Source organism: Paroedura picta, chromosome 2, assembly GCF_049243985.1.
Source record: "Paroedura picta isolate Pp20150507F chromosome 2, Ppicta_v3.0, whole genome shotgun sequence".
NCBI classification, from domain to species: domain Eukaryota; kingdom Metazoa; phylum Chordata; class Lepidosauria; order Squamata; family Gekkonidae; genus Paroedura; species Paroedura picta.
The window spans coordinates 136,139,080-136,164,931 of NC_135370.1; the positions used below are offsets into that span (position 1 = coordinate 136,139,080).

A 25,852-nucleotide genomic window follows, 5' to 3' on the forward strand; every position below is an offset into this window, starting at 1 on the left:
CACAGTTAGAGTCTAAGCGCATAACCAAAGTGGTTCTACAGTACTGGCTGGCTAAGTCTGAGGGGGTTGACAGCATCTAAATACCTTCTTGAATTTCATTGGGGACAGCAGGGGAAAGAGGCAGCTAGTCATTCCATGCATGTTTAAGGGCAAAACACAACGAGGGCAGCACTCACCCATATGCCTCCTCATGTCCAGGGGGGGCTTCCCAGCCTTCTCCCATATTTTAACCATCTGGTCGTGGAAGACCGTTCTCCCACTTGGCTGCGGGATCCCCCCCCACTGTTCCAGACTGTTTAGGAAGTCCAGCTTAAGTCGCTTGAATTTTGTCCGGACCTGCTCCCAGGTCCGGACGTAGCCCCTCTCCCTCAGCTTTGAAGCCAACACCAGGTAAGCACCCTTGGTGTGGCAGTGGGTGCTGGCCATAAGGCGGCCAACACTCTTCGATTGGAGCACAAGCTCCAGAAGTGCCTCAGCCTCGGCGCGCTGCCAGAAGGAGCCCTTCCGTGGCTTCGGCATCTTCGGAATGACGGTTAGGGAACGAACGTACGTTGCTCCGATCGACCACCCCGTTTTTTAAATGTATCAAAGCTGCCCACCAATAAAATTATTCATTGGAACATAAGTGGATTGATCCTCCGGTTTGACAGGGGTCGCCAATACTTCCTGGCTACCCGCCTCCCCGAACTTTCCCCATTCAGCGCTTCCGTATTGTGTTTGTCAATTTCAGTGGGGAGTTAGCATTTAGGGCTGTCACAGTGCTTTTGGACCAGAGAATCCCCGTTTTTTTGCTGGCAAAGTACACCAACCGCACAAGACAAGGTTAAACAAAGAACACAAAACTTTATTCAACAACAGAGTAGGAAAAACAATTAAACACGCCTCCTGTTTCTGTAGATGTGGGTGGCTATGGCGTCCCGAACCTTGCACCCCTCAGCATATATCCTTTTTCTCCTTGCTTCAGGGATGTCCTGTGTATCCTGAAGGACTACAGGTTCAGGTTCGTCCTCAGGGAAGGGGATGTTATGTCCCTTGTCCTCGCATATGTTGTGCAAAATCACACATGCGATTATCAGCGGAGTCACATTGTCAATATGTACATGGAGTCGTGACATTAAACAACGGAACCGTGACTTCAAACGTCCAAAGGCACGCTCCACTACATTCCTTGCCCGGGAGTGACTGAGGTTGTAGTGGCTCTGCACGTCCGTCCTTGGCCGCTTGTAGGGAGTCATGAGCCAGCGTCGTAATGGGTAGGCTCCGTCCCCGAGGACCAACGCCGGCACACGCACGCCCTCAATGGTGGCTGTGGGGTTTCCTGGAACAAAGACCCCTTCGTCCATGGCTTTCCTGAGGTTGGATTCCCTGAAAACAAGGGCATCATGCCTCCTGCCACTCCACCCCACCTCGGCATCGATAAACCGGCCGGAGAAGTCCACTGTTCCTTGCAGGAGAACAGAGCAAAAGTCCTTCCTGTTCCCGTACTCTTTTATGCTTCCCCCGGGGGCACGGATAGGGATGTGGCTTCCATCGACGGCCGCAAAACAATGCGGGAATCCAAGCCTGGCAAACCCGTCCATACTCTGGAATAAGGGAAAGAAAAGAATATAAGCCATTGCATGTCAGCGTGGGGTGTATCGCGTCTTCGTTGCTGACCTGTCAAGCAAGAAAAAAAATTTAAAGGGCAAAGGGGATAGAATGACACTCACCGCTCCCAGCCGGTCTCCGAGGCACACGACTTTGCTGAACAATTCCGCCTCCATGGCGAGGCAGAACTCCTTAAGGATATCGCCAACCGTAGTGACTCCGAGTCCGAATTGCTGGGCTACTGTCCGGAAGTACTGAGGGGTGGCCAAGTACCACAATGCGGCAGCCACCCTTTTTTCAACTGGAACGGGGCGCCGCATGCCAGTGACTTGCCTCTCCATGCGGCCACGTAGAGCCTCCACGAGTTCAAAAAATGTCCCCCTCGACATCCTGAAGTTGGCAATCCAGTGGTCATCATCCCAGCGAGTCCACACAAAATTCTCCCACCAGTCAGAGGATCGTTCGTCCACCCAGAACTGTCTGGGGAACCGGACCTCTGCCAGAGCTTGCCAGCATTTCTTGGCTGCCATGGTTACCCTTACAGAACGTCTTCTGCTGCTGGTCAGCGTTCCGGTCACCCGTTCTCGGTACTCCGCGATAGCAGACGTCCGACGCGACAAGGCGGTATTCATGCGCTGGACCACCGCGAGCATGTAAGCCAGCAATTGAAAAATAAGCCTCTCCATTGCAACGTTGACCTGTGCTGCGGGCAGTAGGCTACGCAAACAAAAGAGTGAGGCCGACCGCGTGTCTGCCCAGGTGCATATAAGCAGGTAACCTGTGGGCGTGTACTGTGGGCGGGGATTAACCAATCAAACATGTCAATGCATCTGGTTCCTAGAAAACAATAGAAAACACGTTCCAAGGGCGCCAATGATTGGACGATAACGCGTTGCTACGGGGTTTCCTGGGTTTTTTAAAAAAAAAGGGAACCCCGACAAGTCCGGCTTTAGGGTCGAGGTCAAAGGTGTGCCTGCAGTTTGATTGACGGGCACGGGAGGCCAGAAGCGCTAAAAAGGGACCTCCTTTGTAGCGATAAGACGGAGAACCGGAAGCCTGTGGGTTACGAAAGTGGCGAGAAGTGAAAGTGCCAAATTCCGCAAAAACCGCAGCTGTGCGTTACGGGCACGGCTAGTTACATTTCGCTACTTGAAGTAGCGCTTTCACAAACGGCAACCAAATAGCAACTTTGAGCTCTGTGCGAAATGGCCCTCAGAGTCCTGGAGGCCTTTTTTCATAAGATAATTTGAACTTGGACATACTACAATGTATATGATGTAAGAAGAGTGTGTGAAGAGGACACACAGTAATGGGTTTAAACTACAAGTACAACGATATAGGCTAGATATCAGGAAAAAAATTTTCACAGTCAGAGTAGTTCAGCAGTGGAATAGGCTGCCTAAGGAGGTGGTGAGCTCCCCCTCACTGGCAGTCTTCAAGCGAAGGTTGGATACACACTTTTCTTGGATGCTTTAGGATGCTTAGGGCTGATCATGCATTGAGCAGGGGGTTGGACTAGATGGCCTGTATGGCCCCTTCCAACTCTATGGTTCTATGATTCTATGATTCTAATATTTCAAATGTAGCATCTCCTTTTACAATGACTTATGAACTCATTTTTTTCCAGAGGACTAGCTAGTATATGTTTGTCACTTTTGCAACCAGTCATTGGTATTAACTAGCTTTGGCTAAATCATGACCCCACAAAGGTTACCTCTTGGAAATCATGCTTCTTTGGGCATAGGTATATGTGTGCTATTGTGAAGCTTCAGGTAAGCCAGCTGCAAGGTTTTGTGTACATAAGTTGTTCCAGCTGATTTGAAATCTTCTTAAAAGTGGTCATGATAGTTGCTATCCCACCAGTCAGTATTCACTGGGACACAGCATTGCCAGTGGTGCTATAGTAAGCACCTCATGCGATAACACAAATGAGGACTTTGAGAGCCATTACATGACTTACAAGAATAAATCCTCCCAAATAATAAAATATTTGTGTATGCTGTTTTTCTTTCCAACATTTCTTTTGATCTGAACATCTAATCTTGCAGAATTAGTAAAACTGCTTTTATTTTTAAGTGACAGACGTATGGGAACACTGCCTGTAAATAACAGAACGTATTTTCTGTAATGACTGCTTTTCAGCATATTGGATGTATTTTATATGCTAAATACCTTGCTTTAGTCATGGAAATGTCTATATTAAAATAACTGCATTTAATTATTAAGTTTTACTAACCTTGATGCAGTGAAATCTTTCACTGTTGTAATTTTAGTTCTTTAAAACTGTAGGAGAGAGAGAGAGAGAGAGAGAGAGAGAGAGAGAGAGAGCTTTCAAATACAGATTTTTAGATATTTTTATAATTATTGTTTCATTAAGGGCTGAGCTGCTTTTCATTTTCATAGGCTAAAGTCCTATGCATTGTTATACACTTCTTAATCCTACTGGTAAAAAGGTTTCAACTTGTTCACTCTTGATTAATACACCATTTCCTAAATTTCAATTGCTGTCAAATCGAACACTCAAATTAAAAATCAGAAATGTTACAATTTTACAGTTTAATTGTTCATTGATTTGCTCAGTCCTCAGGCTACTAGAGCTCCAGCCCATGTTTTGGCAAGATAATACAATGTCAAGTTTCTCCACACAAAAATCAGCAGAGTTTGCCAGGGAAGAATGCAAGAAGCATTTTGCCACTGGGGGATGATGCCGTTACAGGGAAGGGGTATTGGATCCTGCCCAAGAAGCTTATGATAGCAATCTCATAACACATCAGGAAAGAGCATATTTTCCCTGCTTTTTCAGGAAGCAATCATTATTAACTCCCTAAAATTAATTAACAGTATTCAGAGACTTCTACTGATGTTGGATTTTTCTGAGCTTTGTTCAGTTTTCAGATAAAGCCAAAGATGTGCTCTGCAGTTTGTATTCCCCAATCCCCAGATGTAATCTGGCCAAACTTAAGTTTAAGTTATGGATAATAAGGCAGCATTTAGTTGAAAACATATCTCCCTTTTTAGAAAGAGGCCTGGATTCTACAATAGTTTGTGCCAGTGTGTAGGTCTTATGGTATGAGTTAGCAATGAATTTCCCAGTTCCCATGTGCATTGTTGTTCTGGTGTTTGTTTGGAGAGGAAAAGTGAATGTACAGTTCACGCCTTAACCTTGTCAAGTTCTGACCTCACCAGCTCAGGTTGACACCATACAAATGCTGAAAGGAAAGGGCACAGCCAAAATTAATCATAAACATTAACCATAAAATATTACTGTTGACCTCGCCAAGCGGCAGCCCTCTAGGAATAACATCCTGCTTCTTAAAAAAAATAACATCCCTCTCCAACTGAGAAGAGCAGACGGTCTCGCCTATGCGTAAGTGACATCCTGACCTTTTGCCTCAGGGATCAATGCCCGGTTCTAACCTAAAGGGTAAGAGGCACTCTGAGTTTCAAGTGACTGATGCTCTGCCTCCGTCCATGTCCTTGTTTAAACTTCAGTTGCACTTCTTTCCTGCCCTTGGACACGGTGGACCACAGCATGATGGAAGCCCCAGGTAGCTAGGTTTTCAGCAGAAATATTCCATACAAATCAAACACACAGAGATGCCCTGGAGAACCCAGGGATTCTTCTCACTTTTATACAGTATTTAGAATGTGAGACTGGTTGGTTCCCGCCTTTCTTGGGTCAGGACTTTCTATGCTTGTATGATGACAAGCAGGATTTGTTCTTTATGGTGGGCCATCTAGGACGCTGTAATATCAGCACTAAATATCTTAATTCCAGAGAGCAGAACAGAGCAGGCCTATTCCCCTACCAAGGGCCTTTTTGCCGGAAACCTGGCTCAAGATTACCACTGGTTGGTGGCTAGACAGGAGATCTTCTGGCAATTTTATATATGCTGTGTTGAGTTTCTGTGACAGAAGAAAGATAGAATATGAATACAGGCATATATAAGGATATCATTCGTAAGCATGCTAATTTTCATAAGTGATTCCTATTCACTGCTGCATGTTTAAATATGTCACATGAAAATCTCACACACCTCTAGAGTCTTCCCAATGCATTGCAACTGGGCCAACAGTATATTCCTATTAACGAGTTCCTGATAGAAAAACCATGCCTCTTTCCATATATTTATCATTATGGGATTCATTCACGGCAGATCAGTAGAAGTGTGGATAGGGAGTGGTTATAACTAACGCCCCAGGAATATTCAAGCTATTTGGATCCATGAAAATAAAAGGCTACAGCAGCTGCTACTGTCAAATGAAGGGAATCAATTAATGCATCTTTCAACTCCTGTCCTTTAATATTATTTTAACATATTGTTACAGCTTTTAATAATCTTAATGCAAGATGAAAGCTTTATAAGAAGCTGGGCTACAGATGCGTCAGATAGCTCCATCCTGAACACAATCAGTCTGTTATGAACAAAACTGATGATCACATCCACAAGAGCTCATTTACTTACACTGCAAAAATGCCAATCACAATTTTTTCAAAGAGGCTTAATGATTTGTCAGTTTTGATGCCACCACAGTTGCCAATATTTTAAAATCTGTCTTTTGTAAAGACTTTTAAAAGCATTAGAATGTAAAAATCAAAGAGTCAATAAATTTAAAACCAATCTTATTGTCTGCAGCCTAAAGTGTTATTAAGATCAAAGTGGAGAGAACATCTGGCATCTGCTTTGCCGCAAAAATTGAGACCCAATCACTTACTGATTCCATCTTGTGATCCAGTTGCCAACTTCTCTCTATAGTACAGGCAATCTGACATTTCCTTTTTTGGTGACAATTCTATTTTTGCAAAAACCTAACCTTTTTGTACATCTGAATTAAAATTTAAAAACTAGAAATAGATACTTTACCATTAGTGTAATTATTTTCGAGGGTCCTTCATAATGTTTCAATCCCAAGTAGAGATAGTAATCTTAATAATTGTTGGGAGTTGCATTGACTAGCATGTAGAATCTTAGAATCATAGAGTTGGAAGGTACCCGCAGGGTCATCTAGTACAACCTCCTGCACAACGCAGACCATAGAGTTGGAAAGTGGTCAGAAGACACAGGACTTTAAATATCAGCACGCATTTTCTGGGCATTCTATTCTATCAGTTTATTGTAAACAGTTTTAATCATTCCTAGTCCTCTCTCTCTACTTTTCCTCATTTTCTTATGTTCTCTGATCCTCATCCTATGTTTTGAGTTGGTTTTATGCATAATAATTGTTCACTAGAATAATCTCATCTTCAAAATACATTTACATCCTAATGTTAACCCTATGAAGCTGCCAAGGTGTAGCTGAAACAGGAAGCACTAAAGTTCTGCTATGACATCACCAAGAACATTAGCTACAGGCTAGAGAATGTGCCCTCAGTTTAAGTGGTGCTCCTCACTGGGTGCCAGATTGCACTGCAGCCTAGGCAGGATCACGACAATCAAAAGGATGGGATTTCCAATAAGCAATGTAATAAGATAAGGATTACAGAAATCTGAAACCAAGGAGAAACTTGAAATAAAAGCATGACATGTTAATGATAAATAATGCAGCAGGATCGTGACTGATACTACATACTGTGCACATTCCTTTCTTTAAAACATAGCCTCATTCCTTTCTTTAAAACAATTTTATATTATAGTATTGCCTATTATGGGTAAGAATGCCCTCTTCAATAATTGAGATTAGCATGGTTTACAATACCAGGAGAGTGGGGCTTTCCTGACCTCAGAAGGGAGGCAATTCCAGAAAGGGGGGTGGGGGTCAGTGAGTAAATGTACATCTGCATCAGCTGTATCTGCAGAGGTCCATTTTTAGATGAGTGTAAATGTTTAGCAAAGAGGGGGACAGCTTTTATGAGAAAATAATACGATACAAGACTATTCCCCTCACTTTCAGCTTCTCTCTGCTTTCTGTCACTGACTCAAAATAGCACATTGTGAGAAGCATCTATCATGTATGGCATTAAGTGATTGCTGCTATAAAGGAGTGGCTTGCACCAGATGCCTAAGAGATAACTTGCTCTACCTGCATCAATCTAGATATATTAACTGCCTCATTTACACCTCCCTACTGCAACTGGCTGCCTCTTTGTTCTTTTGCATTTATATTCTTAGCATCTATCTGCTTTTGAGCACCTAATGTAAGCAAGAGTGCTTCTTAGGAACCACTACAAATATTCTGCTCCATCTGATTCATCCTTGAACGATGAGACTTACATCTGTATCACACAAAAGATGAAAGAGGCACAGCCTATTGCCTCTTAGAAACGTTTCTGTTGTAATGTTAACCCAATCATTTTTTTTCTTTTATGTTGTTCTATTTGTCTTCCACATCTTCTTACAATTACTTAAAGGGGACATGGTATAAATATAATTTGCAATAAGATGAGGAAATAACAAAAGCACAATCAAGCAGCAATTAAAAATGTAAAAAGTCACAAGCAACATGTGGTTTGTATGGAACCATTTCAAAGTCATCAGATCTTTCAGTCAACAAACCTAACTGACCAGACTTCAAATGCTAAAGATTCATGATGAATGCACACACTAAAACAGACAAGGCATGAATATAGGTCATCATTAAACACTGTGCATGTGGCTAAGTCCATATGACCAAACAATGCAGGGGTCTACTCTCTTATGTATCATCTTATATCAAATGCATGGTATGGTAAATGTATGGTAAAAAGTATTGTTAACAATGGCTGCATAAACTTACGTAACTTTCTGACAACATCCCTGCTTCTCCAAAATTCATCAGGCACAGTTGTATGTCAAACTTCCTTTTATGAGTTAAGAGGATGTGAGATTAAATATGATTAGAACAGCCACATGATGCAACATTAACAAAACTGAACTGTTTCACATGGTGGGTATTACTTGTCTGAAATTTTCTCCAGACAAAGCTACCTACAGATAGAAAGCTAGCACAATAAGAAGAAGGCTCTGATGGGATGGAGTTGATAATTGTAGCTTTTGGTAGTGGTCCAACTCCCAAAAATGTCCAATTCCTTCACGATAAAAATGCCACCTCTCCTCTCCAGTTCTAGTAGGAGCTTTGAAGTCCACAGAGCCAGGCAAGTCATGAGATTTGTTTTCATATAAAATTTTGGTTGGCTTCTGATGGTGTGAGAGGTGGTGGCTCTTTGCAGCCCTTGTTAGGTTTCAATGACTGAACAGCTTGCTTATCTGCAAATAAACATTCCTCAATTGTGCCATCACATTAATAGACACTGAAGCCTGAGAAGAATGCCAGTCAAAAACCTCCAGAGCCAAGCTGTGAGGAGGGAGGGGTGGATTCTGGGCTGGCTCCACACACATCCTGAGGAGATAGGTGGAACATGCATGTGCCAAGTGGATGGGTCACAAACTCTCTAAGTTCTGTGTGAGGGTTTTTCTTCTTCACCAGTCCATTTTATATTTGGACTTTTCATTTCACCATGCATAATTCTCTCAAACTTTCCTGCTCCTTGCCTAGTTGGTACCACAGTAACTTCAGCCCCCCCTGTTTGCAGTGAACACCATCTTCTGCCCAGCAGTGTCAAGTCTCTTCCCACATAGACCCATTATGCACGGGGGTTTTAGCGCACATTCGGGGTGGAATGGCGGCGACTAAAATCACGGATAACGCACGGAGCCGGCTGCAACCGGCTGCAGCTTCGGTGCATGCCGCCAAAAAAGCCGCGTCAGTGAAACGCGGAAGAAAGCGCAGCTTCCGGGTGAGCGGGGCGCAACCAGAAGCGGCGCCCGGATCAGCGCGTGCATAATCGGTTACTCTGGGTTTTGCCGCCGTCGCGCCCCGCCCCGTGTATAACCGGTATGCGTCGCGTCTTCCCCCTCCGCGTTTTCCATGTGACCCGAAATCGCCGTTTCGGCGGCCGTGCATAATGGGCCCTTGTGATGTTCAGCAAAATACAGCTGTATCTTTCTCTATAGATCAATTAATTTCTTACATCTCACCAGCTAACAAAACTAAGAATTGAGATGGTTTATCACATTGACTGCAAAGCAGAAGGTTCCAAGTATAACCTATCACCTCAAGTTGAAGGATCTAGGGTAGAAGTTGTTGGAAAGGAACTGCAGAGGTCCTGCTAGTCAGAGGAGACAATACTGACCCAAATGTCCTCGAGCCAGAGAACTGTTATTGCAGAGACTCCATATGTGTTGTTGTACTCCTCATCCAGACAACTCATTTGCTAGTATCTCTTTAACAAGGAAAGAGGGGTACTGGACCACAGCTAATTAAATACAGTTTTTGGTAAATCAGGTGCACATTCCCAAGATTAAGGAACTAAAAACATATATTTCTGTGTGTGAAATGCTTCACGATTTACCTTAAATCTCACTCATAGTCTTATAATTATGGAACACTCTTCCTATGAGTGGATATCTAGATTCAAAAAGGTACAAATTAATAAGATGTTGGAAATCAAAATAGTATTGGGTCTATGATTTTCAGGGAAGAAATCCTTTCCCTGATGTCTTTATACTCTCCTGTCAATAGCTCCTACTTGCTAAAATGTTTCCCTCTATTAAAGCAAACAGTATTTCCAGTGAAATTGTTTATATTGTTAAAACAGCGGGGAGGGGAGTTAACTTCCCCAGCATCCTGATATAATTAACTGGGGAGTTAACCCACTTAAGGGGCACTACGGCTGCTAGTTAGAGAAATTTAAAGGATAATAGGTCCAATCATAGACCTCCAACAACTCATTTAGCAACTCTGAGAAAGTTTTTGGACAACCATTAAAAATTGACTGAATTGCTGGAGGGTGTGCTGGCTCTTGAGGAGAGAAAGATTACTCTAAAACAGCTTCTCACTGGACTTAAGGCTATCCAATCCCACAGTCTGGTCATTCCATTTCTCTTTCTGAAAAACTATGACAATCCCAAAATTACTTAAGACAAAGCTTTGATTAAATTGTTGGTAGTATGCAATTTATGTGTTTCCTAAAGGTCTCTTATTTAGGACCCTGACAGAATAATGGTGTAATTAATAATGGTATGTAGAAATCCTTTTTCATAGATGTTTAACTGGAAAGACAAGACATAGATGAGGATGAACAACCAATATTTATTTAACAGAAAATAAAGTATTTAATAGGAGAAATGTTATGTGTGGAATGCTTCACTGGCTTTCACTTATGAATTGTAATCCCATGGGATGCAAACTTTCCCCAGTGAGACTGCTACTTTGTAGCTGAACCTCAAGTGAAGTAAACATACCACAAGGAGAGATTTGATTCCCCTTTCTTCAGACACATCAACTCAACTTACACATTTTCACCGGAACCTGTTACCATAACAGAGATGTTCCTCTCCAGGTATAGTTGCCCTTCTACCACACAACTTCACCAAGCATAAGTTAGGAATGTCAGGCTCTTATCGGAATGCTTATTTGTATCACTAAAACAAGTTTTCTTCTCTAAACTGATCCCAAACCATAACTAAAAGCCAAACAATATCTTGGCTAGACTGATGCTCTTATTTAGAGGAACAAATTCCCTGGCTAGAGTGGGGCGGGACTGTCCTCCCCCTTGTTAAGTGAGGCTGCTCACACCCTCCTTTCCATGGGCTCTGATTGGCTGACAATCACTTGAATTTGCATGACACTGAGATTACAAAGATTGATTCAGCCATGGAGGAGAGGCAGAACTTTTGTGGGATGATTGCCACAGAGGGAACCAGTGTGAAGAAAGGAAAACATTGGATATTTAAGGCTCCTTCTTTTGTTTTCAGTACAGTTCCAGCATCTTGTTTTTCTCACATCAAGGCACAAGGACTACTGAGGTAAACTGAGAGATGTCTTATATATCCTATGGGATAAATTATGTGTAGCCAACCTGCTGAGAAAGATGGAGAAACTGTTCTGTTCAATTATAAATCAAATGTTTATTTTTTAAAAGAATTTCTGCACTGAGGATCTCTACAAGAACAAATAATGGCTTTGAACTTGTTTCTTAAAGAGAAAAGTCAGGTATTTAAATACATAAGCTTAAAATCAAATTCTTCTGTGTAAGTCAGAGGGTTTTTCTCACCCAAAAAGGTCTGTTTAAAAAAAAAAACGATATATTTTTGTCTGAAAGCATTCTTGGATTATTTTGCATAGATAGCCAGTGTTCCCTGTTATGTACAAGTCTTGCTTCAAAAGTATTATCCTGTATGAAAAGTTATTTTTTTAAAAAAAGTGTATATTGCTTTGTGTGCTGTGTACCAAACAGAGGAAGAGAAGCAAGAACTGGCAAAAATCTCTCAAGAGCTCAAAGAGAGGTAAGTTTTTAGCCTATTCTGGGGAAAATAGAGAGGAAACCCCTCTGATGATATGCAAATACCATTAAATCTCTTTCTGCTTAGCTATTCACATTCCACACAGTGGAAATTATCTCCTGTAACTCAGAAATCAGGTTTAAAAAAATTACCTGTAAAGAAATGAAGTCTGAAACCATTTAGTTAAACTGAAGCAGTGGGTGGTATTAACAGGAAGGGTCTCCTACTGGCATAGTCAAAGTGCAGTAAAGACATTCACTCCAATCAAGTAAAAAAAACCTGCACAGTGAAGGCAACTTTCATGCAAGATGGCAGGAGACACTATGATGCTCATCCAGATCCCAACTGACTGGAGGAAGATTTCCTTTATACAGAAATGTATATTCCCATCCTGAAGGTTGAGTCTCATTAGAACAAGACTGGAGCCACACTATAGAAAAAGCAGTACCTGTGAAACTGTTGTCTCTCACTGCTGGATGCAGATGCTAAACAGGAATTACCTTGATGCTTATACTATGCCAGGCATATTTTTGGCAGTTTCTGCATTCTAACAGAATAGAATTTTCAAAGGACATACAAATAAGTAGCATGCCTGTACTCTCCTTCCCTTTGCAAGGATCCTCGGACGGAGCTGAGCTACCATTAGTTCAGAGATCACCTCTTAGAAGTATCATACATGACTGTGTGGATTGTTTATAGGCTTGACCCACATGGGGAGAAGAATGGCAGCTTGGGCCTCCCACATTTCCATGCAGTTGGTTTGCTAAGTAAATGGATGTAGTTGTGGTTTCCTGCTCCAGAAAACACAGGAGGCGAGATGACAGCTTTGGTCAATGAAAAACAGAAGCAGGGGAGAGCTGGGAAGGGCATCCTAAATTTAATCTGTGAGGGTCCTGTACTTGAAATGAAAATAACCAATTGTAAATAACCTCATTTTGGGTGAAAGGTTCAAGTAAAATGCATTTGTACAGAGGAATAAATTAGTGCTCATCCTTCTTGACAGGGTCTCCAGCATGCTCCAAGCATATTACGTTTCCTGAATGAAACAAGTAAAGGGACAGGAGCAACCAGATTACTTTGAAGAGTATGAAAAGGAAAGCTAAGGAAGAATTATGGTTCAGGCAAACGTTCTCTTCTCACTGTCTTTTTCTTGGATGACTCTGAGGTCTCCTAAGAATTTCCATGGGCTTAATTTCAACAAACCCAACATGTAGAGATCCTACTCTATTAGGTCATGTTTGGGTAGTAGTGGGCTCTTTACATACTATCAATGTACTTATCCCAAATTCTAGTCTATGGTAACTTAGTTATAGTCCACTTTACTATGGATTGATCTTGGCCAAGTTGTGTCTTTCTTCTTTTTGCCCCACTCCGAACTGCATGCCTGTAGCAGTGCTAATGTAATCAATCTTTTCATTAATTGTATACAGTTTTTCTTCATCCATTTACAGCTTTTGAAATCCTATGTTTTAAATTTTTCAGTTTCCTTGTTGGTGTACAAGGAGACAGTATATGCACACAAACACAGAGAGCTGTAGACAAGCATTACAAGTATATGTGCAGCCACAAAAAAAAGCAAAACGGCAAACAAATCATTACAGTTAGTTTCACATAATATAGCAAGATTATAGTTAAGATTTGTATTAAATACATTCACAAGCATCAATAAAGTGATGATGCGTAGTGCTTCTCCTTTATTGTATTAGTCTCGTCATTTCTCTCCATCTTCCCATTTTCTCACATTTCCTCTGTTGCATATTCGTTTTTAAAAATATTCTCTTATCCCCCAAAAGCATGGCTGTGTTTCCCAAACATCCTTCCTACTTACCAATTCTAAGGGCACCATTTTTCATTTGGATGTAATTCAGTATAGTCTGCAGTTTCTGTAAACTGTATATGACTACATCCTTTGACATTTTCTTCGGAGCATATTTTTAATATCTAGATCACATGAATGCCCTCACTTTCAACAGGCAGTTAAAGTGATCAATGGCATAGGTTCTGGTAGAAAACAACCAAAGCCACAAGCGCAAAAATCCTGACACACAGGTGAATGAGTGAGACACTGAACCTAGGAACAGGGTTACAAGCAGAAGTAATTGTGTCATTCCAGAGCATGCTTTCATAGGATGTATAAGGTCATAATTGCACACAGGTAACATACATTGGTTGACTGTGGTTCTGTTTGATTTGTGTGTCCCCCCCCCCCTTGGCACTCTAGCAGGCACTTGCTCTTCAAGAAGTGACACGGCACCTCTTAGTCCAAGTCTATGGATATGCAGCGACATTCTTTCACTCGTGTGACCCTCTTCTTTCTGCTGGGGGGCTGAAGCTCTGGGCAGTTCAGTGTCACTAACACGGTGGTGATTTTCTTTGGCTTGCAAAATGAACAGGACTGGAAAGAGCCTTCCTCTTTGCGGATATGCCTTGGGATGTAGAAGGAATTGCACTGGCCGTAACAGAATCTATTGATGATGGTTTTGCTGTTGCAGCCATCTTCATGGATGGTTTGCTTGAGGGGTTGGGTTTTGCACCAGTCCCGCTTCAGGTACCTGCGCTCTGTGACATGCAGCGCTTCTTGGCTTGACTCCAGCACTTCTTCAGCAGAGGATGGTTTGGCTCGGTCCCTGCCCCGAGGTTTGGAGCCTGGCTTCTTCTGCGTTTGTTCTGAATCATTGGGCTGGTCTTTGTCAGGAGGAGGGATTGCTCCTTGCGACCCACGGTTCCTCTTGCCCCCCTCTGCGGTGGGAAGCAGGAGTCCAAGCAAAAGCAGCAGAACTCGAAAAGAAGAAACGGTACAAGCCATCCTAGGAAATATGGAAGGGAATATTATCAAAGGAAAGCAACACACATTTTACAACAACAACACAGGAACCCTGTGCTATGTTTTCTCACTTGTTTGGATCACAATTCATATTCTGGTCAAGGAGTAAGAGATAAAGGTTTAATAAATATTGAGAAGCAAAGTTGAACAATCAGGCTTGCAGTACTCCAGCATACACATTTTAAAAAATGTATCCAACCTAAGCACTTGTCTTCTCATTTAGGCTTATGGTGATCAACTTCTGTTCTCAAGCAAGAGATTTTTCTAGTTTAGATCAAACTATTTTCCAGGACTGCTGTCTGGCATATCTAACCACTACTACATACCTTCAGTATAGACTGGCTCTATTTTTTTTTTTTTAGTTTATCCTGCTCAATTCTCACTAAAATTTGGTTTCACAAAGTCTTGTTGAACATTTAGTGGCCAATATTATTGAATATTCATGCCCCAATAAATGACTTTTCTTTAAAGCGCCAAAAGACTTTTTTGTGTTGTGTGCAAAAGACTAACACAATTACCCCTCATGATCACTGAAACCTCAGTTGGCTATATATTGTTCTACACCATTTTTTTTTAAATAACTGCATTTATCCATGTAGTTGGGTAGGTAAAAATACTGTCTTTCCAATATATCAGGCTTTATTAACTAGGGTTTTGTGCAATCCTGGGATTTCCTGATGACCCTGGAAGGGTTTTCTGAATGGGTGGAAGTTAACTTTTATGCATTTTTTAAATTTGTTAAACATCAGGTGATGTGATAATATATGGTCATATTGACCCACCCCCTCCTCCCAGAATGGCCAATGATGGGCCTGGAGGTGGTGGGGAGGGGCCCTTGGTGGGCATGTACACAGTTATGCTTCCCAACAATATTCTGCACAATTGTACCACTTCTGGGGTTTCCTCAAAGCCTGAAGAATATTTCAGGGGTCTCTCAACTGTAAAAAAGTTGAGAAAGGCTGCAATACCTGTTCTTTTTTACTATAGTGGCCATTTGTCCCGCAAATGGCAGGACCGCCTCGGGTTCCCCCCAAATGTCCCTTGACCCGCCCGTGGTCTGTAAACGTCCCACTATTCACTCCTTCCCCGCGCCCCATCCCGTCTCCACAGAGGGGGGCATCCAATGCGGGAGCCACTGGCAGGGGCAGAGTAGGGCGGAGGAAGGGAGGGAGAAGACTGCCTCACCTCACCTCCCTGCCCGGTCCTTCCCTCGGGGGGGGGGGGAGATGAGCCTGCTGTGGGCGGAGCCGGGCGGAGGAGCCATCAAAGGGCGCCCAGAGACCATGCTAGAGCGGCCACTTCAAGGTGCAGCAGGAATGGGAGGTGGATCGCGATCCCCTGCCAGGGGCAGAGCGCTCTCTCCTTTCTTTCACCAAGACGTGGCCCTGCACAGAGCTCTGGCCAGATCCCCTCTTGCCCGTGCCTGAAGTGTGCTGCGGGGTGGGATGCTGCAACTCGCCCGTGCCCTTCCCGGGCGGCGCTGCCCAAGCACTGGCGAGTGTGTCTTGTCTGGTCGCGGCATGGGGCTGGGCAAGAGGAGATCTGGCTGGAGCTCTGTGCAGGGCCACGTCTCAGGGAAAGAAAGGAGAGAGCGCTCTGCCCCTGGCAGGGGATCGCGATCCACCTCCCGTTCATGCTGTGCCTCGAAGTGGCCGCTCTAGCCCGCTACTCTGTTCTTTCTCCTCTCCTTCCCCGGTCTCGGCTGCCTCTTGCCAGCAGTCCTGACTCGAACGGGGTTGCAGCTTACATTAGACATGCCCCCAAAAAGCCTCGGTGCATTTGTGCTGGCAGAGGGATCCCTAACCATAAGTTGCCCCACAGTCAGAACATCTCCGTTGCCTGAAGAGGAGGCAGAAAAGATTCTGATGGGGAAAAAGAAGATCCCACAGAAGATCCCCAGACAGGTGAACGAGTCTTCCAGGACTCCAACTCTGCATGCAAGGCGGCCGCCCACAACTATGACCGAGCTAGACAGGGAGTTGCAGCAGGGGCTTGTTGTCCATTCTCTGGCAGGGCACAGGCATGTGGAAAAATGCCAAACGTGAACCCCGGAACCAACTGTTTGCCACCAGGCCAGGCTGTGGGAGCACAAGATAAAGCCTCCACCCGCCACCACCCCGGTGTCCCGCTGTACCTCCTGCACAATCTGGTCACCTTACCTTTTACTAAACTTATTAGGTTGTGTAACTAATTGTTCATAGGCATCCCAAGTCTAGATGAATCTAACAAATTCCTAAACATGACAAGCCTGAAGTTCTGGTAATCACTTTCAAGGCCCTATGTGGTCTGGGGCTAGAGTACCTGAGAAAACACCTTTCCACCTATGCCTCACAGAGAGCATTACACTCCACCAACATCAACACATTGATGAACCCTGTCCCTAGGGAAGTTTACCTGACCTCAACAAGAGGCTTTCTCTATCCTGGCCCCCATCCAGTAGAATGAGCTCCCAGACAACAGTGGGGCCCTGCTGGAGCTAAAACAATTCCACAGGGTCTGCAAACTGGAGCTCTTCCACCGGGCTTTCAGTCGAGGCAAGTAAGGCCCCTCCTACCACCAAATGCACTCACAAAAAAAGAACCAAATCAGCAGGGCAGTAAAACTGAGTCCTATTGTTGAACATTAAACTGGACTGACAAAACCAAGTTATTCTATATTATATGGTATTATGAAAGTTGATTCAAATTCTTACTGTTAAAAGTTATGCATTTCAAACTAAGATGATAGTTCTCATGTAAACTGCCCTGAGCCATGAGGGAGGTCAGTATATAAATAAAATAAAAAATTAAGAACAAGAATTTTAAAAATTCTGATTCAGCAGAAAGCATAACAGAATTTTTAAAATACCTAACAGCACAGCAACACTAAGTTTCAAACATCACCTCGGGATCAGCATTTCCTGCTTTGCCAGTTTAGGAAAGTTAAGAACATAGCTTCTTAAATTCAGTTTCCTGGTTTTGTCTTTTTTAAAATAAACTTTTAGAAACACAGCTTATCTTCCTCAGAAAATCAATATGGATCAAAATTGCCCACACACACAGACACACAATGTACTTTGGAAATCAGTGCTGGAAATGTTATTTGTGATCTTGGGAGTTTCTAAACAAGAATTTACTGAACAGAGCATATAAAATAACTGTAAAAATCACCAGCAGCAATGGATATTCATCCTATCTACGTCTAGAATAACCAGTGAAATATTTTGTCATTTGATCATTCTTACTTCAAGATCTGATTCTTTGTATGCATATTCCAGAGCACTATAAGAACACTCTGCCAAACAATTGATATTTAGTCTGGCTCTTCATTCCATAGTTATAACCTAGTCAAGACTTCTTTAGTGCAAGCTAAACTACATGTAATAAAACCCATGTCTTATTTCTCTTATCTATTCTCATATACGGCTGCTGGAGCATTGCTCAGCTTTAGGCTATGTAGCATTCGACATAATAGGTTTTAGCTTTAAGACCCTAAACAGCTTGGATGTAGGACTATCTCCTCCCTATTCAGTCTATCAGTTAAAGTTTGCCTTCCAAACAGTGCCCTTATCTTGAGCGATGAGGCAAGAAGAGATAGGGCCTTTTCAGTGGCAGCACCTTACCTCCCCCTTAAGGATTTCCTGGTTCTTCCTATACTACCTTTTAGGCACCAGACCAAAACTTACAAATTTCCTAAATAATAATAATTAACAGAACATGGTTAAGTAATAACAGATTAACAATAATAAACAGAACATATTGCACTATATCAAGGCAGAACTGAGATAGAGAATCTGGGTGAGGCCATTGGTATGTATTTACTCATGGTAGGTACTCGTAGAAGTGTGTGGTAGAAATGGGTTTACGTCATGTACCAAAAGATACCCGTGAGAAGATCAACACTTCTTACGTCAGAGGTAAGTACTGATGTGACCATTTAGGCTGAAAGCTGAAGCAAACAATGTAGTTTCACCATGGTATCTCACAGACTGATCAGGGGGGGAAAAGGTCAGTTGATTCTGCCATAAATTGATTCTGCTGATCCTGCATTGAGCAGGGTGTTGGACTAGATGGCCTTTATTGGACTAGGTGGCCTGTATGGCCCCTTTCATGGTTCTAAATTCACAAGACAGCCTTAGGTAAACAATAGAACACTGACATACATTGTAGGGCTGTAGTATGACCCACAGGAAGATGAAATATATTTTTTTTCTTTTAAAGCCATGTAAAATGTAAATGCTCAAAATATCAAATTGCTATTTTAATAAATAATATTAATGCACATGTTCACAGTGCTTTTGAAACCGTGAAAAGTGCTTCTCACTTCTCACCGTCATTTCTTCCCAGAGGCTTGCCTCCTGCATTTCTAAATCCATTGTGGGGGGGGGGGGGGATGGAAGGGTCTTGTCAGATTTACTGCTGTGGCCTTTCTTCCTTCTGATCAGCCTCATTGGAGAATGCTGTCTCATCCACAGTTCCACAAAATGTAGAGAAGTGACTAATCCAGTTCTACCTCATGCAGCCCACAGCAGCATTACCCAGGAGTTACCAGCAAGGAGTCTTTGGGGAGGAGGAACTGTGTGGGGTGCAGCCATGAGGGGAAATTGAAGGTGGGTTCAGGACACTTTGCACAATGAGTACCTAGAAGTACCCGCATGGTGTCACATGACACTCTAGGAATTACCCCAGAGTGGACAGGATCTTTTCACAGGACACTGGGGGATTCTTAAATTCTTCATGTCCCCTCCCAATATGGTCCCTTTAATAATGGTCAACTTTATCACAGAAGCCGTGAAAGGGTTACCTCACCAATGAGTGGGGTTTCTACATTACAGACTTTTTAGATGTGCCGAAAATTATTAATTTGTACATTAAAATATCCCACACCAGATGGTTTGAGACAAGGATTATGTAGAGTCATTAAACATTGAAATCTGAGAAAGTGAACTGAAAACAAAATGTACCTTAATATTGTTATTGCCACAGAAAGCAAAGACCTATTGGACAATGTCCATGCTTCTGGGTGGAATAGCAGAAATAAGAATAGAAAGACTAGGAATATATAACCAGTAAAAAAAAAATGTTTGAATGCATCATCTGTATTGCCTGAATTTGAGTCATTTCTCTGTAATCATCTGACAGAAAAGACAAAGAAAACACAAGGACTTGCAGGGACATTTCATTTTGTCTCTCCCACTATATCCTCTTTCCCATCCCTGAAAGTCCCTATAACCTCTACCTTTTTCCGGACTCCTTGTCACCCACCACCAAACCTTGTTTCTTTGTCTTCAGCTTTCCCTCCTTCTCTCCCTGAGCCCAAGCCCAGTTGTACCATGGGGAACCCACAAAACCTTGAAGGGGTATCCCCATTTTTCCTGTCTCCCCCTTCTCAAACTATTTCCTCTTTTTCTCCTCCTGGCAGCCCCATACCTTTGTCTGTTTTCCTTTCTCCTTTGCACCAACCAGCGAACTAACCAACTTTTTATCTGCCACCCATCTTAAGCTATGTTTACTTCATTTATACCCAACCTGTCTATTCAGTGAAACCCAACGCAGCTTACACTGTTCTCTTCTCCCCTCACAAGACCAATAAAGTACAAACGTAACAATCCTGCATATTAGAAGAGCTGTCTTTCTGATGCATTTCCACCTTTTCTCAGAGGCATTTGTCCAGCGAAAGCTCAGCAGCACCGGTGGTCTCTTCGAGCTCCAGCTTCTTCTAGGTCTATTCCCCTAAACTTTATAAAGGCAGTAAAGGAAGATGGAGCAGAGCTTATATAAGCCAGCCTGAAGCCCTTTCAAGGCTCATCCTAACTAGGCCTTCCAAATGTCATGTCTAGTTAGGACCAAATAATCTTGCACATCACAGATCTACAGATATGTTTCTTGGCTTTAGGATAACACAAAGCAAGAGCAACTCATTCTGTTGTGCACTTGGTCAGCTGGGAAGAAATGTAACATGTTAACCCACAACTGAGCCAGCACTAGTGTTTGACAATTTTACTGAGGCCTGGCGGGGGGGGGGGTGTAGTCTTTTGCCAAGGGACATCGCTCGGCTGCCGCTGCCTGAGCCCCTGCTCCACTTGCTTTCCCGCCGGCACCCCTGACTTCCCGCTGCCCACTGGGGGGCACTGCCAACAGTAGCTGCACAGTGCCGTGCCGAGTGGGAGCCCCAGCCATGGCGCCCACGGGAGAACACCAAAGGTGAGCTGGCGGCACAGTGCCAGGGCAGCCCCTGAGGCAGCAGCCGAGGAGGAGACAAGGAGGAGCTGCGGCCCCGTACCGACTGATCCATGGACCGGCACCGGTCCCCGGACCGGGGGTTGGGGACCACTGGCTTAGATAACCTATTGGGCTTAGAATTGGCACACACACAAACCAATTCTCCATTCTTGGCTGCAAAACAACTGTGCCATCATGAGTCTTGCTTACAACCAATGTTTTGCCTTACCTTCATAAACTGAATACCAGATTCCTTGCACACAAATAGTTCTGGCAGAACAAAAAACAAACCAACTGCATGGATCTAATATTACAAATAACTATATCATAAATGCAAGTTTTCAGAACTCCTGTTCATATCCTTTTGTTCAAATCAATGAGCTCAGAAGGGTGCAACTCTGCTTAGGGCAGCAATGTAGAGAAACCCATGTTCATTATGTGTCTGTACCCATTTATTTAGTGGTCACATATGACCAGAAGTGCCCAAATATGTGGAATTACAACCAAATACACATGCACTGCTCTAAGAGTGAAGAAAAAGCTTGCTTTGTAGATGGAGACAGGGTTCTTTCCAGCAAGATCCAGTGTCCACCTGACAATTCAGAGGTAGGATGGGGCTTGCATACACAGTCCAAGAGGAATCTTCTTTATTAGGACATCCCAGGACTGAGCACTGATACTTGCCAGGATCAAACTTGCATTCTGGCTGTAAGCTGCATTAATGTGGTGGAAGAACTGGCCATGAGTTTATTTCCTTCCTCATATAAACAAGACAAGCAAAACCCCACTCTTATTAACAGCAGTTCTCTCAAATACACTGTCCATAAGGAAACTCCAAGCCCTACCCAAAGTGTTGCAGATTTCAAAATAATTGCTTCAATGGGAAAGTATGCTTAAAGTTGAAATCAGTCCACAAGAAATTGCAATCAGTGGCTAATTCACTTTCAAACAAGTGTTTAAAAGAAATATAAGCAAGGCTCCCAGTGACAGAGTAACCTGCATGGTTACAAATCTTCTATTGTTCAAGTATTTTTTCTACTTGCCTAGGATTCCATACAGCAGGAATGTAGGGATATTGTACTATACACTCTACTTCTTCTTTTTAAAAATGCTATGACTTCAGACTTTGCTCCATAGAAAGTCATAGGATCCTTCTAGAGTAAGTGGCAAGGTGGGTCACAACCCAATTTGCAACCTGCTGGCTGTTCCATAGATGAATGCAGTTAAACTTACAACAGACTCTGATGTACATTCTACTGCTGAGGGCTTTACATTTATGTTTAAGACAAAGATATTGCCCTGAACTACGTGCATCAGACTTTACATTTATGTTCAGGACAAAGATATTCTGCCCAACTAGGTGCACCAGACTTTTACGTCAGGAGCAGATGTCTTGTGTCAACAAGTGGCACCACCTTCAGCTGAATGAGGTGGTAGAAAAAAGCATCATATGTTTTAAAAAAACACCCTATAATATCTTCTACACACACACACATTTTCTTTTAGCTGAGATGATTCTTTAGAAATACTTCTGAATGAAAACAAACTTTATTTCACATAAAGAAACACTGAAATGGCCAAAGATCAATATAGTCAGGTCATGGATTAGCTGGGCCTAAATCACCACATAAACATTTCCCCCTGTCAGATGTATACTCTACCCATCATTCAAAAACCCATGCCTCATCTTGTTGTGTTCACGTAAAGGATCTACTTTCCTGAAGGTTGCTGCTGCCATCTCTCTCTAGTCTAGGCTGTACTCTTGATTGCCCTTTTAATCTTTGTAAGAGATTTTTCAGGGACTGAAAGATTACAGATGCTGGGATCTGGGGCCAGGGTGAACTGGAAAAAAGCAGAATGGAACTAGCAGTTTAGGGTCTACAGAAGGATGCAGGTAGAAGATTCTCAACTTTTTTGAGGAAGGCCCATTGACTTCAGTGACATTAACTTACATTTGAACTTAACGTGATTTTAATGCTACTTGTGATGGTATTTTATGTATTTGATGTCACCTGCCCTGAAACTCATGGGAAGGGTGGGTTAGAAGAATAAAGTTACTACTACTACAAAGGAGTGTACCTTCTATGGTACTCCTGCTAATTGTGATTTTATCCTGTCTTTTCTCACAAAAGCAGAGAGCAGCCCTTGGCTATAGCAGCAGCCAGGAATCAAGTCTCCCCCTGAGGGAAGCAGCTGGGATTCCCCCTTGATCCATCTATCACTGGGAGGACACAACAGCCAAAGCATCCTATCCTCTCAGCAGCAAAGAATAAGAGTTGGTTCTTATATGCTGCTTTTCTCTCTACTTGAAGGAGTCTCAAAGTGGCTTAGAGTCGGCTTCCCTTTCCTCTCCCCACAAGAGACACCCTGTGAGGTAAGTGAGGCTGAGAGAGCCCTGATACTACTGCCTGGTCAGGACAGCTTTATCACTGATATTGCTGCATGTGGGGGAGCACGGAACCAATCCCGGCTCACCAGATTAGAAGTCAGTGCTCCTAACCACTACCCCAAGGTGGCTTTGCTGGGTTTTGGTGACTCAAGGATGCAGCTGTTACTCCACTTTCATTCAGCAGGGTCCAAAAGCCCCTGGGCCCATTGATACCAAAGAAAGGGAATTTGGGAACTTGTACACCTATTTTGACTTTCGATAGGCAACTTGTTTTTACACACCTTAAAGAAAAATCACAACAAAAGAAGAAAACACTGGATGGGAAGAGAGCTGGAGACATTTGAATTATGGCTTCACTGGCTTTTTATCCTTTAAAGAGATGGTAAAGGAAGGCTTGAGGAGCGCGTTCCAACCCGTAGGTTGCCGTCCCTTCTCGTTTAAAACTGGCTCTCGGAATCAACGAGCGGCTTTCGGAGAAGTGAACTGTCCCTTTCTCCGACGTCGGGCTCTATCAACTGCGCCCACCCCCCAAAAGACGCACATGGCTGCAACACCCTCCACCGCCGCCCCGACGCTGCTGCCCGAGAGAACCGCGAGGCGTCCTCCTCCCGCAGACCCGCTTGCCCTCCCGCCGCCCTTCGCCGGAGCAGCCAGGGAGGTCGTCTCCTCCTCCTCCTCCTCCTCTCGGGGCGCCTGCCGGGGCTGGAGGTAGCCAGCTGGGCTGGGCGGCCTGCCCGGCTGCGACCTGGCTGGTCCCTGGAGGCGGAGGAGGCTCTCCCGGACAGGAGGAGAGAGGCTCTCCCGGGTCACCGCGCCTCTCCAGGCCTGCAGGAGAGCCCCGGGCCAAGGAAGCGGCGATCCTGGGACAATGCACTTCCAGAGCCCTGTTCCGCGCAGGGAAATCCAGCAGCCAAAGCGCACCGAAAGTGCCTGAGCAGGCCAAAAACGCGGCGGAGCCGGGAAAGAAGGAGGACAGGGCTGCGCAAAGGCGGCAGGGGGGCCGGGCCGATGCTTCCTCGAAAGCATGCCGCTCCGCGCTGGGCCACCCGGCGCACGATGCCCCGGGGGAGAGAGGCCCGTTGCAGTCCCGCTCGCCTGTCAGTGAGCTTCGGAGGGTCCTCGCACAGGGCTCTGCCGGAGGCCGGTTTCTCCAGCCGGGCCGGCGAACTCCACCTGCAGCGCATCGCGTGTGAAAAGCGGAAAGGGAGCCCTTCAGAAGGGCTGCTCCAGCCAACTCGAGAGGCGGCCTATTTCCTTAAAATAACAAGAACAATAGCAACCCCTCTTAAGCGGCCCTCGGGAAAACCTACCGATCCCCAATTAGAAGCGAGGTCGACTCCAGGAGCACCTTTAAGACGAGCAGAGCTTTCGTGGGCAGGCCCACTTCGTCAGATACGAAGGCGAGCTGTGCCTCCACGCCCAGGAGAAAACTTGGCTGTTCGTAAAGGTGCCCCGGTCTCGAACGCTGATCAGACCCCCACGGCTGACCGTGAGCGCCACAACCATCCCGGCTTAGCTGGAAGCTGCCTGAAGCCACCTCCGCGGCGCCCCCGGCCTCGGCAGAGGCGGCGCAGTCCTCAAGAGGACCTCCCGGGCGCCACTCCCGCCTCGTCGGTGGGGGGGGGGGGCGCGGAGCCGTTCTCGGTCTGACTCCGGGACCGTCCCTCCTGCGGGCTGCCGCCAGCCTCCCCCACGACCTCAGCTTATCCCAGAGCCACCCGGTCCCGGCGGACAGGGACACCGATTTACGCGGCAGTTCGGCGGAAACCTCACAGAACTCGTGGCTCGACTCCCGAGTAACGGCGAGAGCGGAGAAAACCGCAAGCGCGCGGTCCCGATCCCGCCTTCCCCCCTCACCTGCTGGGCCGGCGGCGGCGGCTGCTCCGTGGCTTCCCCGCCCGACCGGGGCGCCTCAGTGCGCGAAGCGACGGCTGCTCCAGGAGCCCATGGGGAGAGAGGAGCCGCCCGCCTCGGCATTGCGAGCGTCGCCCGCTGGCTCCCATTTAAAGGCCTGCCAGCTGAGAGCGGCCCCGCCGATCATTGGCCAGCGGCCGCCCCGCAGTCCGCCTCCCCCACCCCGCCCGGGCCGAGCCGCTCCCAGCCCCCGCCGCCAGGGAGGTCGCGCAGCCCCGAGGAACCGGCCGCCTGCCCGGAGCTCCCCACCCCACCTCCCTCCGAACAAGCCCCAAGGGAGCCTCCTTCTATCTTACCCTCCAGAATGTGTGGGTGTATAAGTGTTAATCCTTGGCAAGAAGGGCGGCTGCCTTGTCAAAACCCTCCTTGAAAGCAGCCCAGGGGTAAGGGCCGCAACGCTTGTGGGCTTTGTCTTGGGGGGCTAAGCCTGCCTCGGACCATTTCCCAACCTAGTCCACTTTTCAAGCACTGGCAGTGGAGGCCTGAGGTCACGGGGCTGTCCAGAATGACCAAAAGGACAAGGAGCCAAGGCAAAGAGGAAGGATGCACTGTGAGAAGGGGCTGGTTCTGCCCTTTTCAACATTACAACCATGGAGGAGTCTCTGAAATATTTATCAGGCTTTGCGGAGCCCCAGATCCTGCCGGAAGTGTGGCCAAGTCCATTAAGGCAGCATCT

The 25,852-nt window shown here is 45.0% G+C and overlaps 1 protein-coding gene across 1 annotated transcript; it reads right to left on the minus strand.

The window, feature by feature from the left end:
• Nucleotides 1-10,636: 10,636 nt before the first annotated feature.
• On the minus strand, nt 10,637-25,279 carry GREM1 (gremlin 1, DAN family BMP antagonist). Its single transcript, XM_077322954.1, has 2 exons — nt 25,120-25,279; nt 10,637-14,656 (listed from the first exon to the last, which is right to left on the minus strand). Exons 1-2 carry the CDS (start codon nt 25,263-25,265, stop codon nt 14,107-14,109), a joined length of 696 nt encoding a protein of 231 aa, XP_077179069.1. The 5' UTR covers nt 25,266-25,279; the 3' UTR covers nt 10,637-14,106.
• Nucleotides 25,280-25,852: the final 573 nt, after the last annotated feature.

Bases quoted from the DNA above. Each gene is read 5' to 3' on its own strand.
- GREM1 (XM_077322954.1), bottom strand. From the start codon at position 25,265: ATGGGAGCCAGCGGGCGACGCTCGCAATGCCGAGGCGGGCGGCTCCTC. The intron at 14,657-25,119 runs GTGAGGGGGGAA...CATATTTCCTAG, and splicing joins CGCCGCCGCCGGCCCAGCAG to GATGGCTTGTACCGTTTCTT.